The sequence below is a fragment of the Crocuta crocuta genome, unplaced genomic scaffold (genome assembly GCF_008692635.1).
Source record: "Crocuta crocuta isolate KB4526 unplaced genomic scaffold, BGI_CrCroc_1.0 scaffold318, whole genome shotgun sequence".
NCBI lineage: Eukaryota > Metazoa > Chordata > Mammalia > Carnivora > Hyaenidae > Crocuta > Crocuta crocuta.
The window spans coordinates 4,599,457-4,615,912 of NW_027531425.1; the positions used below are offsets into that span (position 1 = coordinate 4,599,457).

A 16,456-nucleotide genomic window follows, 5' to 3' on the forward strand; every position below is an offset into this window, starting at 1 on the left:
CCCTCCCCCCCCCCCCCCCCCCCAGACTACCTCCCCTGGCCTTGCCAGCAGTGCTCTTAGAGGTGCCCTGGGACTCCTGGGTCACTGCAGCTAGGGTCTTCCCTAGCTTCTGTCCTCCCTGCTGCCCTCTCCAGTGCTCTCCCTCCTACATGGGCTTCGGCCCCTCCTGGCCACCTTGCACAGCTCTTCCTGGCTCCCTCGCCCTTCGCTCTCCTTGGCCCCCAGGTGAGGGTCTTCTCCATGCTTCTGCCCTTATTTTCCAAGGCTTCTCCCCACACCTGTGCCCCATGCTGGTCCTGCCTCCTCCCTTGGCTTCTACCTGCACTATGCTCCCATGTGGGCTCCGTGTGACAGCACAGCCTCTCTCCTTGGGTCCCACCCCTGCATCCCAATCCAATTCCTTCAGATGCAACCTCTTCAATCACGACCTCTCTCACTGTCCCCACAAAGCTCATGTGGCCTCTCCCCCCAACTGATCAGTTTGTGTTAAGGTGGCCACAGTGTCTCCAGGCTAGGACTCGAGCATGGTCAGCCTGACCATCCCGTCTCCGTCCTTAGTCCGGCCTCAGCGCTGTCTACATCTCGGTCTGAAGAACGGCAGCCACAGGAGCGGGAAAGGTCAGTGTGAAGAGATTTGGGTAGAATAGGACCCCAGGTAGGATTTTGTGTTTGGTGAGGTTGGGAGGTGGTGAGGACAGAGAGGAGCCAGGGTCACCCCTGGACAAATACAGCCACCCCAGCATCTCTCAGTCCCCTCTGCCCCACCCCTGTGAGGAGGGAGGCTGCTGAGTGTTGCTTTAATCATGAAACTCTCTACTCAAAACCCCCCAGTGGCTGCCTAGTGCCAAGGGCAAACTCTCAATGAAATTAAAAGGGTTTGTAATCTAGCCCACACCTTCCTTTCCAGCCACAGTGCATATCATTCACATGCACATCTATTCACTCTGCTTTTCAGTTTGCTCCTAAAAGATCCTGCCCCAGGCCTCTCACACATTTCCTTAATTTCCTCTGCCCTCCGTGCACTCAGCACCTCCCCCGAGTTTGGGCCCAGAGATTTGTTCAGAGTGTGATCACATTCGCTGTCATGCACATTTGTCTCTACTCCGTCTGTCTGTCCCCAGTGAGGCTCAGTCACGCCCACCGGGCAGGGCAGGACATTCTGCCTCTCTTCTTGACTCTCTTGGGCTTGATTCAGTGCAGGGGGAGCTGGAAGAGAGCCTCACTGGCAGGGGGTGGCAGTGTGGGCTCTTACCTGTCTGAGGACACCCTGTAGCTCCTTGCTGGACCACATGTCAGACAGGAGGAGGCGGGCAGCTTCTGCGGCCTTGGGCGAGGCGCTGGGCAGGCAGGAAGTTCATTTGTGGGATGAGACTTGGGGAGGCATGAGAATGATCACCCTCCTCCCTCCCACCCTCACCTTCAGGTCTTAGAGATGTAGGCAGGCCCCAGGGGTGCATGAGAGAGGAATCTCATTGGGCTGGTCACTGCACAGTGGGTACAACTCACTGGCCCTGCCCACTTAGAAGTACCCTGGGATTCTCCTCGGTGGCTGAAGGGGGAGGTGCCCTCCCATTCTGGTTCCCGGCCCTTGTCCTGGAAGGGGAAAGCCCCATGGAGCAGAATACAGCTCCCCCATGGCGGGGTCCATGCCATCATGCCTCCTGCTGGCCCTCTAAACACTCTGCTTGTCCTGACCCCCAGCTGAGAATGCACTGCCTCTGTCCCCTTTGCACAGCCCCGAGGCCTGGCAGCTGGGCTCAGCTCCACAGTGCTCTTGACTTCTGGAACTTCTCTCCATTCAAGCCACTCCCACCCTGGCTACCCGCTCTGCGCTCGGTCCTGCTCTCGCTGCACATCTGTGCCTTCTCAGAGGGTGAGGGGGCTGCCTGCTTTACGGTGGTGGTGGGGGGGGGGGAGACCATGCCCTCCCCGCCCACCTGCTGCGGCACAGGTTGATGACATTGTTGACCATGCTGCTGGTGAAGTACTGCTTGGCCATCTGCGGCTGCGAGGCCATCAGGTTCCTCACAGTGTAGCAGGCCGAGGACAGGATGTCTTCCGAGTTGCTAGTGTTCCCAGTGTGACTGGTGAGAAGCCTGGTCACCTCTGGGAATACTTGGTTCCCTGAGAGAGAAAGGAGTGGAGGGCATGGGGTCAGACGACCGGAGAAGAGAAGGGCTGAGGTGCTCCCTCTGGGACCATAGTCCTGGGCTGACCTCAGCCAGGTTCCTAGCAAGGCGGCCCCTCAAAGCTCCATTCCAGCTCCAGCTCAGGGCTCAGGCCCCGGATGGGACCTCTGCACACCCGCTCCCCATCGCCTGGTGACCTATTCCTTCCTCCCTCCAAGCCTCTTTCGGGCCAGCCTCCCCTCTTGGAATGCTCACCCTAGGGCAAGTTCAGAGGGTGACCTGCCAGCAGGCTCTGGAAAGTGAAGGCTCTGCTGAGTCCTAGCTGGTGGGTGGGGGGAGAAGGGGGTGGTCTGGCACTGTGGAGGGCGCTTACCCATCACTCTGTGCAGCACAGGGTGGCGGGACATATTGCTCAGGAGGGAGGCTCCAGACCGCACCACATCCGAGTTGCCAGATTGCAGGAGGCGGGCGATTTGTGGCAGGCCCTTTTCCTTGAGCCCAATCAGCTGGCTCATGCCACTGGACATCTGAGAAAGAACGGAGTGAGGACCTAGCCTGTGGTTTCCCGGTCACCATGGCGGAAGAGGCCATGTAATCCCAAACAAACAAACCCCAGAACCTTCTCTCTTTCTTGTTGGAAGCACAGGCAAAGAGAGACAGAGATTTGCTCATGCACTGGCAGCTGCAGAGCACCTGGGCAAAAATGTGCCCCCGCCTTTCCTGACCTTGATCTCTACTCCCAGATCAGCCTGCAGCCATGATGGATGATGAGAAGAAAGTTTCAGAGCCCTTGCTCATGGAGGCCCAGAATCAACTCCCAGTCTAACAACACTGTCGGATGCCACTGCTCACCTGTTTGTCCCAGCTCTGCCTCCCTTACATTTCCCAGCAGTACCTGCTCATGCAAAAGCACACAGTCAATGGTATTTGTCCATTACAGAGGCACTGACCACCTTCCAATTCCATTCCTCCATGGAATTCAATCCACATTTGTTGAGAGTTTGCCCAGGACAAAGATGGAGAAGAGAGGGTCTGTGCCCACATGCAGATACAATCCAGGGCTCCCTGGAGGTAGGTCAGCTCATCTATGCCTCTAGCAACAGAGCCAGCCTGTCTGTAATCTGGCCCCAGGCTGGTTTGGGTTCTTGAAGACCCCCAGCCCCATTCTCTCATAGACCTCAATTCACCCTGGTCCTGCTTCCACCCGATTCTCTCTTAAGTAGAGATGAGGGGTTGTTGGCTGTCTCCCCATCTTAATACTTGTTGGTTGCGGCAGGCCCCCTTCGTCTCAGTGTCATTCCATCATGTCCTCCAGTCTATATGTGGCCTCAAAATCTCTATTGATTCTGCACCATCTTCCTTTAGATCTGCCCATGCCCTAAACCCTCTATTATTCCCTCTGTCAGTTCAACACCCAGGACGTTCCTCCTACCACAAACATACCCTTCATCCCTGTCTCCCACCCCAGGCAGGGGCCAACACAGAGCCAGGAATCATGAGGCAGAGGGGGCTCTGTGCTGCAGAGACACAGGGCACAGACAGAATCCAACAGGAGTGGATTCACCCACTAGACACAGCCTGGTTGTTCCCAGAGGGATGGGCCATCTCCACTTGCTCATCTTTTCCCCAGTGGCCTGGCTGAAGCCTAGCATATGACATTCCCTCTGTTTGTGTCTATAGAGTCAAGCTCTGAAGGCCATGTGTGTTTGGTATGACTCAGCAACACACCTGTGGGAGAGTAGGGAAGGGAGCAGAGGTTGGAGAAATGGGGTTGGGGATGGGGGTGGGTGCAGGGAAAGGCTCCGCTCCTCACCAGCCCCTTGCTGGCAGTCAAGTTCTGCAGGGCACCAGCACAGGCCTCCAGGGTGGCATCTTTCTTGCTCTTGCCCATGAGGTTCAGGTAGGTGCGGATCGCATCTGAGTGGTACAACCAGCTGCTGCCCTTGGGGTTGGTCTCTTCCTCCGGAAGGGGGCAGTCATAGTTGTTGTTCTGTGGACATAAGGCAGGTCAGCAGGGAACCTTGCAAAGGGAGGGAGCCCAAGCATTCTGTGTGCCCACCCTCCATCTCCAGGGGCCTGATTCCTGAGGGGAGCGGCCTAGCAAGCACCTGTCCCGGTGCCCCTTTTCTTACGGCGGCAGCTCCACCGAATGAGTGAGTCAGGGGGCCATGGTCCTGCAGGGTGGCTCTGAGGGAGGCAGAGAACAATCTAGAGCTCACAGGAAGTGTGCTGCATGCCAGCCGCTGCCCAAACCTCCCAGCTGCATCGGGCTGCTTTGGGATCTTCCTCTCCTCCCGGAGTCAGACTCCAAGCTGGACCCACCCTGGGCCAAACAGGGCTGGTCCAGGGCCCAGCTCCTACAGCTGTGCCCAGGGTGGGGAGCCTGACCCTGCTTCCACAGCACCCTTCTGCTTCTGGGGAAACCTGGGAGACTCAGGAGTTGGTGGGAACCAGGTGAGAGAAGGCTTAGAGTCCTGGCTATCCCCAAACCTTCTAGGATAATGGAGACGATGAGGCAGGGTTTACCAATTACATAGTAAACAAGAATAAGCTCTGAAAACAGAGGGCTGGAGCTTCTGAGCTTGGGGCTGTCTGAGCTCCAATGGTTTCAAGAACGTAGATCTCTGCTTGTAAGACAGAAGGCCTTCTACCCAGCTCCCAGAGTGCAGCACAATCCCAAGGCCAAGGCTCTGGCATGGGCTTGTCCCCTAGGGTTGGTTTTAAGCTTCAGGGGGACAGGGAGGAAGGGGTAGGTCAGGAAGTTGAGACCAGAGGGGTGCCTAGCAGGGAGCAGGCCCTGGCTTACCATCATCTTATCGCTCTTATTGCTGAAGCAGCCGGTGGAGGCCTTCTCAGTGTAGGCGTTGCGGGCATTATACTCCAGCTGGCGGTAGCGGGTGGGCACCTCGGCATCCAGGCGGTAGGAGAGGTTGTGCAGGATACACATGCAGTTCTCCACAGACTAGGGGCCAAGCAGAAGCAGGGCCCCTGAGTCCATGCCCTGCCCTGATGGCGTCCTGGGCTCCCTCTCTGCCCTAACTAACGGGAGAGAGGCGGGCACCTCAGGCTGCCCCACGAGAGAGGAATACAGCCACCCACTGCGGTCTGAAAAGATCTCCCAGTAACACTTCCCAGAACCTGGATTCGAATCCAGTTCTGTCGCTTCCTAGCTTTGTGAACTTCATGGCTTTCTTCAACTCTGGGCCCATGTCCTCAGTGGTAAAATGGGACTGAAGTTGCCTACTTCATTGGGCTGCTGGGAAGATTATACACAGGAATGCCTATCATGAGGCCTGGCACATGGTAGGACACAACGGACAGTGGCTACTATCTCTTTTCTTTTCTTTTTTTTAAAGTTTATTTATTTATTTTGAGAGAGAAAGTGCAGCTGGGGTAGAGAGAGAGAATCTCCAGCAGGCTCCATGCTGTCAGTGCAGAGCCTGATGCGGGATTCCGTCTCATAACCCGTGAGATGGTGACCTGAGCCGAAACCAAGAGTCAGACACTTAACGGACTGAGCCACCAGGGTGCCCCAATGGTGACTACTGTTTCTCTTGCTACAGCCATCATGCCAATGGCCACACTAGGCTACTGAGGAACACACCTTCTGTCCTGGCACCTGCTCCTTCAGGAGCAGCCTTGACATATGTAGGTTCAAAATCCATTGAGTCCCCATGTCCCTATTCTTCCCCCTTTTCATGGCTAGTCCTCAGCTTCCAATACCAAAGGTGCTGACCCCTCCCAGATCCACATGGGCAGTGGGACCTGGGACCCGGCACTTTGCAAGGCAGCCAGTCTTTGCCACCTGTCCTCAGTAGCCAGACTAGGGTTTGGGACAGCAGACTTACCTTCCTAATGATGTTTGGCCCTCCTAAGGTTGGAGGGAATCAGACTTGCAGGGTCTGGGTGACACAGGTAGAGGGGATATTACATCCAGAGCAGAAAAACATGATGCCCACGGGGACCCGGCTGAGTCCGAGTGACTGTCTTTCTCTTTCCCTCTCTCCTGAGGCCCTGTTGTAACTTCCAGTGGAGGAGCGGGAGACAGAAATGTCTCCACAGGGAAACTGTATGCCAGACCCTGTGGCTGTGATACTCACGCAGTCCCCTGGTCATCTGGGGGCCATGGGAACTCACTATTCTCCTGAGTCTGTCCGGCCATGGTAGAAATATCTCAGCGTTCAGTTTCTCTTTTCTCTGTGATGTTTCCTTTCCGTCTGTTTGTGCTAGCGTGTCCACAGGTCCAGAGTGGACAGGGAGGTGGCTTTGCCAACAGTCTCTTAGGGAGGCGGTGGGAAACTGTGGTAGAAGGCACCCAAGTGCAGGGAGGACCTCTGGGGGCATCAGTGGGGTTCCTTAGGGCTGCAGGCTGGGCTCAGCACCGCCAATGCCAGGGGCAGCTCTCTCACAAGAGAGCTCACTCGGGGCCCAGCCCTCATTGCGTTTTGCTTATTAACTAACTGAGCCCATACACCAGCCCATGAAGTAGATGTGTTGTGATGATCTCCGATTGAGCAAAGCAAACAGAGAAACAGACATCATGGACACATCTGCATTCACAAAGCCTGTAGGTGAGGAAGAGGGGAACTGCCCCATTACCACCGCCCCGCCCCAGGTGAGCAAAGCTCCCTGCATCCAGACCGCCCCTCCGCAGGCCAGTCTCTGGGCTTCTGTCCGCCACCAGACCATGCTTTAAGGGCCCCCTACAGTGCAGAAGTGCCTTGTGGAGCCTGGGAAAGAAAAATGTCAGGACCTGGAGGCCAAGGAGCTGCCCTCACTGATTCTGGGGAGGGCCTGGGCCTGAGAACTCCGGACAGAGAGGAGGACTGGGGGCCAGGGCCAGGGTGGGCGCTCACCTTGTCATCACAGCGGCTGGCGGCTACACAGTTCTGGACATAGGCCATAAGGGAATCAATGAGCCCCGTGTAGTTTCGCATGGTCTGGCGGCCTGCGTCGGCAGAGCTCAGGTTCCTGAGGGAGAGAACAGAGCGGGTGTGTGGATGCAGGGGAGGAGGGAAGAGGGTAGAGAAGAGTGTGGTTGGAGGACACGCAGGGAAGAAAGCAGGTGGGGGAGTAGGGGCAGAGGAGATGGGGATGAGGTTGGAGGTTTGGTAAGGTGGGGGGAGACAAGGTGGAAAAAATGAGGAAGAAGGAAGGAAAGACCATTCAGCCAAGTCTTCCCAGTCCTGGTGGAGGCTGGATGGGGTCTCATTGAACTCCGTTCTTTGCACTCTTCTCTCTGCCCACCTGGGCCCCAGGCCTCTAACTTTTGTGACTGTCAATGGCTGCAGTGCAGCTGGCAGGTCAAGGCACCTCCCACCACTAGTGGGCACCTGTTGAACAGGGGCTAGAAGTTTCCACCTGCCCAGTTTTTTTCCGTGGAACAGGAGAAGCTCTGTGGGGTGCTGGGGCTAAAGGCTGGATCTGGGAAAGAACCCTGGGGGTGCTCAGCTGGGGGCCAGATGCCCCCTCCCCATGGGAGGGCTGTGTTATGCCCCAGCAGCAAGCTCCTTCCCAAGCGGTCTGGGCCCACTTGCCTGGTGCAGATGAGCTGTGGCTGCTGTTGCTACTAATAGCCCTGCAGCCCCTTAAAGTCCTTAATACCCTGGCTTTGCTCACTGGAGGCCACTGGTGGAGGCTTACAGGGAGGAGCAGGAGCTGAGAACCCAGAAGCACCTGCCAACTGCACCCCTCATTCCGGGGCTCCCAGGGGCTGGGGAACATGAACCCCATCAGAGCAAGGTGTGAACCTAACGGGGATCTGTTTCAAGGCTCCACCTCCAACCCAGCACCCATAACCCAGCTTGTAAACCTCTCCTCTGGAATGAGCATACCCAGGCCCCTCCCCCAACAGCCCCCAGGGGCCTTGCCTCACCCTCCTACTAGACTCAGGAGACTCTGGAAAGAGCCCTGCCATCTTTATGCCAATGAATATGGCAATTGGTTTTAGCATCACAGCTGGGAAGTGACCCATTAGGAGCCAATCAGCAGACTTTTATCTGAAAGGCCTCTCTTCCAGATGGTACAAGAAATGCATTTGGGGGGGGATTGAGGGAGGGGGAAATGACTGAGCCGGTTTGGATATTCAGATCTGGCATTTCTACTCTTAGGTTTCTAACTAAGTCTGCTGAGGCTCCTTAAAGGAGGTCATGGAGTCCCAAGCCTTAGCCAGATTCAGGGAGGTTAGGAATGCCGGGGACCCATTTCTTGGAGTCTGCCCACGAAGGCCAGAGAGTGCCGGACTGCAGTTTACATTCCCTGCCCTGGCCTGGCCGAGATGGGGCTGTCTGGAGGAAGGCCCAAGGCTGGGGCAAAGGGACCCCATGGGCATGTTCTTCTCTCACCTTAAGCAGCCTGTGGCATTGAAGAAGACCTCAGGGTCCACTATTTCCCGGGCCATGTTGCTGTTGCCGTCACACCAGCCAGAGAAGGGGATGATGACCCGATCAGCCAGCACAGGCAGGGCATCAGCGATGAGCTCCTCCTTCAGCTCATCAGTGGAAGACAGGTTCCAGAGCAGCCCTGGAGGTTGGGGATGGTCAACCCAACCCATGCCAGGCTCAGGAAGACCCCAGGCACTGAGGTCCCACCCCCAGCCTGCTCTGGCTAGTGAGCCCTGTGGAAACATCATCTTCCAAGTAGACCTGGTCTATCAAGTCTAGTGTCTCATTATTTTCTGAGCTCATTTCCCAATGTCTCAATGAGACAGCAGCTTCCTTGAAGGCAGGGGGCTCCTAGAGTTCTTTATGAAGGTCAAAATTATGAATGTGGAAGGTCATCCAGAAATGTTTGATGGGTCAGTAGTTTTTAATATAAATGTTAACACTCAGAGTCTTCTAATGTTCTCTATTTTCTACCTGAAAGTCATTCCAAAGATACTTATCATGGCTACTCTGTACATGGTCTCATCTCCCGGTCCAGTCTGAGGGCTTCATAGTTACTTCTAACCCTTGCACCTCCGGCCTGAGTGCTTAGCATGTTGTTTGGCCACAGGAAGGTGCTGAAGACCTGAAGTTCCAACTTTGCTTCCTCCTCTTCACCTGGAAATCCCAGGGCCTGTTGAATATGGATCTTGTCTGGACACCCCTTGCCTTCTATCTTCAAAAAGGTTGACACCGTGTGGGTAGGCACCATGAGCACACCACTGGCCATGGCCAGCAGCAGGGGGCTCCCAAGATATTAGCTGGAGGTCAAATCTGCACCTATGCTTTGTCCCAGGCTGGAGGGGATGCCCTGTACACCACCTGCCCCCACCCCTGGCTCTCCATGGCCAGGGCTCCCTACCAGTCAGTTGTTTCTGGATCTCTGTGCTCCCAGTTCTCCTCAGGAGGTTGACAGCCTCTCGGATCCCATTCTGCCTCCGGGTCTCCAGCTTGTTGGTGATGCTCCGGAAAACCAGGTTACGCAGGGCCCCGGCTGCAGCCTGCTGGACGTTCTGGTTGGGGCTCCTCAGGAGGTCCACCAGCTTGCAGATGCCTCCCAACTGATAGACCTGTTGACACACAGGTGCCACACTGCCCGGTCAAGGATGTGAGGCTGATCTGATGACTCTACTCAAAGTGATTTTTCTCAGACCCAAAAGTCTACTGTCAGCTCTGAAATATCCAAGCCAGCCAAAAGAAATAAGCAGTGTGGAGTAACAGTAATCTGAAAACCAAGATGTAATCAGACCAGAAACCAAGAAGGATTTGGAGGCTAGCATCCTCACATCCTTGGCAAGACACCCCTCTGCTCCAAGCCCCACTTTTTTCCTCTGAAATATGGTGGTGAGGACAAGAAGAGGAAATGGATATAAATACATCTCAAAAATCCTAAAGCAGGACAGACATAAAGGAGACCCTCCCCTGGGAACTTTCTCCTGTGGCAGAAACTTTAATTTGGATGGATCCTGGAATCCCCAGGAAACATATTTAGGGCACAATGCCCTTGGGCTGAGCTGTGGAACCCGATAGGCGTCCTTCCTGCCAACCAAGGTCAGGGGGCATGAACAAGCCCCATTTTCCAGCAGAGATGCCTGGTGAGAAAGAGGGTTAAGCTATGGAAAAGGAGAGAGAGGCAAAGAGACAGAGAGACAGAAAGAGGGAAGGGGGGGGAGGGAGTTGAAGGGTGGAAAGTAGTCATAGTCTTTAGTGGAATTTGAGAAAGGGGATTTCTGTTGAACTCATGGCTGTGTCTTTCATGATCAGTGGAGGAAAACAGCTGACTAATGTCCACTCAACTAGAGGGTTAAAAGGCCCAGCTGTGATCTTAGGCAATGGCAAGCACACTGGTCACCCAAGGCAGCTAGCTGGGCTGGGTGACAAGGAGCAAGTGCAGATGCCCCCACCTACCTCTAAATGGGGTCAGGCTGACACACCCAGTCCCTGCCCAGGTCTACAGGCCAGTTACCTGTTGCTTGGCTGATTCATCCTGGAAGCAGGTGTGCTGGATGTAATAGGCCCCGATGGCCTGGTACTTCTCATCCTGGGAACTCAGGTACTGCACAGCCTTAGGGATGGTCAGCCCACTGCACTCAATGTCCTCACTGCAGATCCTGTGGGCAGTGAGAAGTGGTGGTGGTGGGGGGGGGTAACAGGGTAGGCTGGGAGAATTCCCCTTGTATGTTACAGCCTCATCTGCAATCTAGGAAGCCAGAACAAGGCCACCCTAGGCCCGCTTGGAGAATGTTCCTGTGGAATAGCTTTTCCAGAGGAGGAAGAAGGCTCATCCATGGTGAACAGTCACTGTGATGAAGCCCATGGGGGTCATGGGTCAAGATCCAAACAGGTAAATTACCTCTGCACTGAGGAAAAACTCTGCCCTATTCCCAAGGGGATGCTCCCCACCCCTCTGCCATTTCTCTTGTCTGTGCCTGATATTGGGAAAATGGAAGAGAATGGCTGTGAGCCTGTCCATGCGTCCATCCATCCATCCATCCATCCATCCATCCATCCATCTTCCTTCCCTCCGGTTTCTATCCATCCATCAATTCAGCCGTCTGTCTCTCCCTCCCTCTATTCTAAAGTCCAGCTAATTCTTCTCACAACAATCCTCACATCTGCTCCTTCTTCCTAACTTCACAGTCACTGCTTTCCTTCTGACCATGAACTCCCACTGGGACTACAGCAAGAGACCCTCACAACTGGCTCTCCTCTCCAAGCTCCTTCATCCCAAATTTGAGTCTCCTTTTCCAGACTCACAGTCCTAAAACCTGGTTCACTGTGTTGTTCTCATCAGCAGCTTCTCCAAACTGCAGGTTCAAGTGCACACTGCTTAGACTGATATCCAAGGGCACGTGTTAAGTCGAACCATGTGAAATGGCAGATAGTCAACATTTTTGAGCCATAAAACTAAAATTTTCATGTTTTAACCTAATCATTTGGCTCTGCAAAGCCCTCTTGCACACTCTCCAGCAAGATTCTTCTTGTCACTGACTCCTGGTCAGCGCTCAGGTGTACCTGTTCCCTGTCCCCTCGCAATGCATGCGACCTGCTGAGGTCCTGCTGCTGTGAACATTCCAGAGAAAGGAAACCTCTCTCCTAGGAACCCTTCCAGCTCCTGTGGTGTTGAGTCTCAGGCTGCCTTTCCACCTGTCTGTATCCTGGTTGCCACCAGAGACGGAGAGTTCCGGAAGGCAGGGACAGCCTGTTCTATGGCACCCAGCCCTGCCCCACTGGAAATCTCCCCAGCATTTCTAGAGGGAGCCCTCTTCTCATTTTTACTAGCCTCAGTCTTGCCATAGTAAATGCTCAGTAAGAATTCATAGTTTTAGTGAGGTATCCTAACTCCATTTCTGGAAAGATTGCCCAAGGGGCGAAGATTTCCCATCTTGTATCAGTAGCACCCCAGCCCTGCCTTGGGAAAATGTCACATCTGCCAGTCAGACATCATCTCTAGATGGCTTGTCACTCATCCCCTGTCTTACTTAGATCTTGTACTCTCAGGGCCTCTGGTTTGGGGCAATAAGCCAGGGCTAGACATTGCCCTCGTTCCTGCTCCAAGCCCCTGCTCTTAGTCCTTCTCCGAATCATCCTAAATACACCTTATGGTCTTTGAGTAGTTAGGAGAGGCCCAGCTCTACAATGGGGTTCAGCTTAGTATCAAAACAGTGTAGCGGAGTGGGGGAGAGCACAAGATGCTTCAATAGCTGTGTTGCCTTGGGCAAGCGACTTAACATCTCTGTGCCTTGTTTCCTCCTCAGGAATTCTAGCACCTGCCTAGAAATGGCTATGAGGACTAGAGGTGAAGAATGCAAAAGAATGCAAGATCCCGGGGCGCTAGGAAAAGCAGCTTATCAGTTAATTGTGTAGCTCTGGGACAGCTCTGGGCTGCTCTCTTCCTAGCTGAGGCCCTATACTTACTGCAGGTCCCGGGGCATAGGAGATGCTTAGTGAATGTTTGTCAAATAAATGAATAAATAATCATTAAAGTGGTGATAAGGAACAGTTCAGGGGCTCATGGTGGCACGGAGCCCTGGAGGGCAGGCCCAATGAGCCCTGAGACACTGCAGCCATCCCCAAGCCACCCTGTGCCCATGGCTCTTGACGGGACACCCCGTTTCATTTCCTTCATTCTCACTGGGTGATGGGCCTTCGGTGTTGAGGGACGAGAGCTGTACTCTGTTCCCCAGCACTAGATCCAGTTCCTCAGATTTTATGTCTGTTTGTCCTGGCTGTCTTTTGTCCTATCAGGTGGAACAAATCATCTACATCAGGGCACACGCCTTTGCTCTTTCAGAGCATGAATAGAGATTTGCATGGCTAACATCACAGATCCTTGGTCCCCTGGAGGGCTTGTTAAAACACACATTGCCTGGGCCTCTCCCTGAGTTTCTGAGTCAGTAGGTGCAACCCGAAAATTCACATTTCTCACAAGTTCCGGGTGATGCTGATGTTGCTGTTGGGAGGCACACACTTTGAGAACCATGAGCCTGGTTACCCTTCTTTAATTAGCCTCCCTCTGTTCATAACCTGTGACCCTTTAAAACCTATAGACTCAATGCATTTGTTTGAATGTCTGGGTTCTGCCTCCCCCTTCACACTCCCGCAGGGACAATGAGCCCCTTAGGGACAGAGGCTGCCTTTCCTGTCCTCAGCAACAACCTTGCAGAGTGTAGCCGGGAGGGCTAACTCCGTCTCCTACCTGGTCCCCGCCCTGGCCCCCAGCACAGCTTAGCAGCACTTACTTGGAGCTGGCCCTCGAGTGGCCGAAGGACAGGTCCTTGTTGCAGGAGATGGGTGGGATGTACACCGGGTCCTGCTTGGAGGTGCAGGAGGGTGGGCGCACGGGGCACTTCTTGACAGTCTTCTGGCCACTGCAGGTGCTGTAGAAGCTATAGCGGTTCTGGGTGGTCTTTTGGCCCTTGCTGCCCAGTGTGCCCTTGCGCAGGGTGCCCCGCGGGTCACAGTAGAGGTCGGGCTCGCTGCGGCTCGCCTTGATTTTCTGCATGAAGCAGATGTCACTGCCGGCGCCCGTTGTGTTACAGCTGCCCCGTGGGTAGTGCCGGCCCCAGTTCTCCATCTGGCTGTAAGAGCTGAAGCGTCTGTTGTCATTCTCCCGCTTGAGGGTCCCGTTGTAGATCTGGTTGGAGGAAGGGAGAAAGGCTCAGTCAAGGTTCCTGACCTGACCAGGGATTCTAGATCCAGCTGGCCACCGGGCACAGTCCTCCCCCGGCCCCCGGAGTCATATTCATGGAATCCCAGAATGTTTGGAGTGGAAGGAATCTTAGCCATCATCTGACATATTACTTTTCAAATGGCAGGTTGTGACCCCTTATGGATTATGAAATCAATTTAAATGATCGTGACTATCATTTAAAAAAATAGGATGGGGCGCCTGGGTGGCTCAGTCGGTTAAGCGTCTGACTTCGGCTCAGGTCATGATCTCACAGTTTGTGGGTTCGAGCTCCGCATCAAGCTCTGTGCTGACAGCTAGCTCAGAGCCCGGAGCCTGATTCAGATTCTGTGTCTCCCTCTCTCTCTGCACCTCCCTGGTCACGCTGCTTCTCTCTCTCTCTCTCAGAAATAAATAAAATATTTTAAAAAACGTAAAAAAATAGGATGGGGCACCTGGGTGGCTCAGTCGGTTGAGTGTCTGACTGTGGCTCAGGTCATGATCTCACAGTTCATGAGTTCAAGCCCTGCATTGGGCTCTGTGCTGACAGCTCGGAGCCTGGAGCCTGCTTCAAGTTCTGTGTCTCCTCCTCTCTCAGCCCCCCACCCCCATGATCATGCTCTGTCTCTGTCTTTCAACGATAACTATATGTTAAAAAAATTTTTTTAAAAAGGATAGAATAGTATATACTGGAATGTAAGCTCTGAGTGCAATGCAGGTAGTAGAGACATGTGTTGTGTTGTGAAACAGCATCTGGGTGCTGGGCTGCGACGTAAGATGTTATTTCCTACAGTGGGTTGTAGCCGCAGATCCATCCCTCCACGGCCTTGACCAGGTTGGGTATCGGAGGCCCAGAAGAACTCAGTGAGGGCAGGGCAACGTCGGACTTCAGCCCAGTCCCCATGCCCTTGCCCTGTCACCCTGTGCCATTCCCAGACACCAGCACCGCCAGCCTTCCTTGGCCACTTGTACTTGGAGTGGGAAAGTCTCTCCTCTTCTGGCCAGGACTGTTTTCCACTGTTAACTTCTCTGCTGAACTCCTCACGTTGCCTCCCCTCTGCCAGGGCAAGAAGCAAATGGTAACAGGCCCTCCAGGGGAAGCCCTCACAGGCCAAAGGGAGAAAATACTTCTGCGCCTGCTCCACCTTTTACAAGAGCGCCTGAGCAGGGGGAGCCGGGCCAGGGACTTCGGGTGGGGCACCTGGGGGCCTCCTGGGCTTTATTGTCCGGCTAGCAGTGGGGAGGGTGGGCAGAGGTTTTCCAACAGGAAGGCTTATGGTACTGAAGCGCCCCCCAGGGCTCTGTGTGAGATCGCTTGGGGGTTCAGGCTACCTGGGAAGAGCCTGCAGAGCTGAAGATTTGGTGGGGATGAGCTCGGAGCAGTTCTGTTCAAGGGGGACTTTCCCAGGAGCTCAGAGGCCGGTGGGCCTGCCTGCTCTGACTTGTTCTCAGGCTAGAGGATAACACCGAGCCTGATAAAATGTCTCCACACAGGTGCTGACTTGGAGCTCACCTTTGCTGGGATGAGCCAGGGCCAAGTCTAGCAGCCCGGAGCCTGCCTGCCCCACCCCGTGAGTGTGTGTGTGTGTGTGTGTGTGTGTGTGTGTGTAGCAGAGGTGGCTAGGCAGTTGGGTTATTCTCCTCCACACCGGGTCTAGCTGCACAGGGTTGGGGAGGGGCCTTCTCTTGGCCAGTCCCCTTTCATCTCTGCAGGGAGACTCGCAGCAGGAAGCCACCCGTGGGCTGAGGTCCCGGTAAGGGATGGCATCCAAAAGTCAAAAGCCACCAACTTTTAACCTTTGCAATGGCACTCTCATCTCCTCCACCCACATTCTCATCTAGGCACTCGGGTGGGCACAATTTTCTTCCTCAAACTGGGTCAAACCAACCTACCCCAAAGGGAACAGGTGGGCAGGTGCTGGGGCGGCATAAACGGACAATAACAGGCAGAGGGAAGAGAAGCGGGGCAATTTTCTGAGCGTTTTTGATGGAAACTTGCGCTTTGTAGCACCTTGTGGGCTTTACTTACAAAATATGCAATTAGGTCTCCCCTGCTTTAGGCCAATGGCCACACCCCTCTCACCTTCATCCTCCCAGGATGGGGGGAGGTGATGATGGCACTTTGGAGGGCAAGCCGAGCACTCCCATGAGGCAGGCTAAGCCTTAAATGGAAATGCAACAAGGAACTCTCTTGTTCTCAGTAAATGACACTCCTGGACGTCATCTCAGATACTTGATGAGTCCAAACACTCATCCTGGACCAAACCCAGCAAAAATGTGATTACGCCAATGAAGGCTTTGGGTTTTGCTCTCCTGGGAGTAGCGGGCAGCTCTGCCAAGTCTCGGTGAGGGTGGGCTGCCCATGGGAAGTGGGGTTGGATGTGCCTGCAGGGGAGTGGGCGTGGTGGAGAAGGCGGGGCTGTCCCCATGGGATGGCATTTACTGCCCCCCTCCCCCCGTAGTCGCATTCCAAGTGGCGTCACACATTCCTGGGCGCCCCACCCCAGGCTCTCGCATCATGGCTGCTGGTGGCTGTGCTGTCCGCTGGTGGCCGAGGACAGCTGTGGGTGACTCTCTCCCATCATCATCACTTTGGCAAATGGGAGCCGAGCTTCCTCTCAGCCAGGCCCTTTTCTGCCCTAGTGCCACGAGGTGGGGGGGGGTGTCTGTGTTTACCCCCCAAGGCTTAGATAAGGCCTGCTGTCACCAGCCTTCCAGGCACAGATGGCCTGTGA

At 54.7% G+C, this 16,456-nt stretch overlaps 1 protein-coding gene across 1 annotated transcript in view; it reads right to left on the bottom strand.

Moving 5' to 3' along the window:
• PKP1 (plakophilin 1) overlaps positions 1-16,456 on the bottom strand; it is a 51,382-nt gene that overhangs the window by 6,194 nt on the left and 28,732 nt on the right. The window contains exons 3-12 of the mRNA XM_077772049.1: positions 13,294-13,688; positions 10,518-10,662; positions 9,414-9,621; positions 8,474-8,651; positions 6,986-7,100; positions 4,936-5,091; positions 3,943-4,119; positions 2,503-2,656; positions 1,938-2,124; positions 1,253-1,337 (exon numbers count right to left, since the gene is read on the bottom strand). Coding sequence (XP_077628175.1) covers positions 1,253-1,337; positions 1,938-2,124; positions 2,503-2,656; positions 3,943-4,119; positions 4,936-5,091; positions 6,986-7,100; positions 8,474-8,651; positions 9,414-9,621; positions 10,518-10,662; positions 13,294-13,688 — 1,800 coding nt within the window. The remainder of the gene's footprint in view (positions 1-1,252; positions 1,338-1,937; positions 2,125-2,502; positions 2,657-3,942; positions 4,120-4,935; positions 5,092-6,985; positions 7,101-8,473; positions 8,652-9,413; positions 9,622-10,517; positions 10,663-13,293; positions 13,689-16,456) is intronic.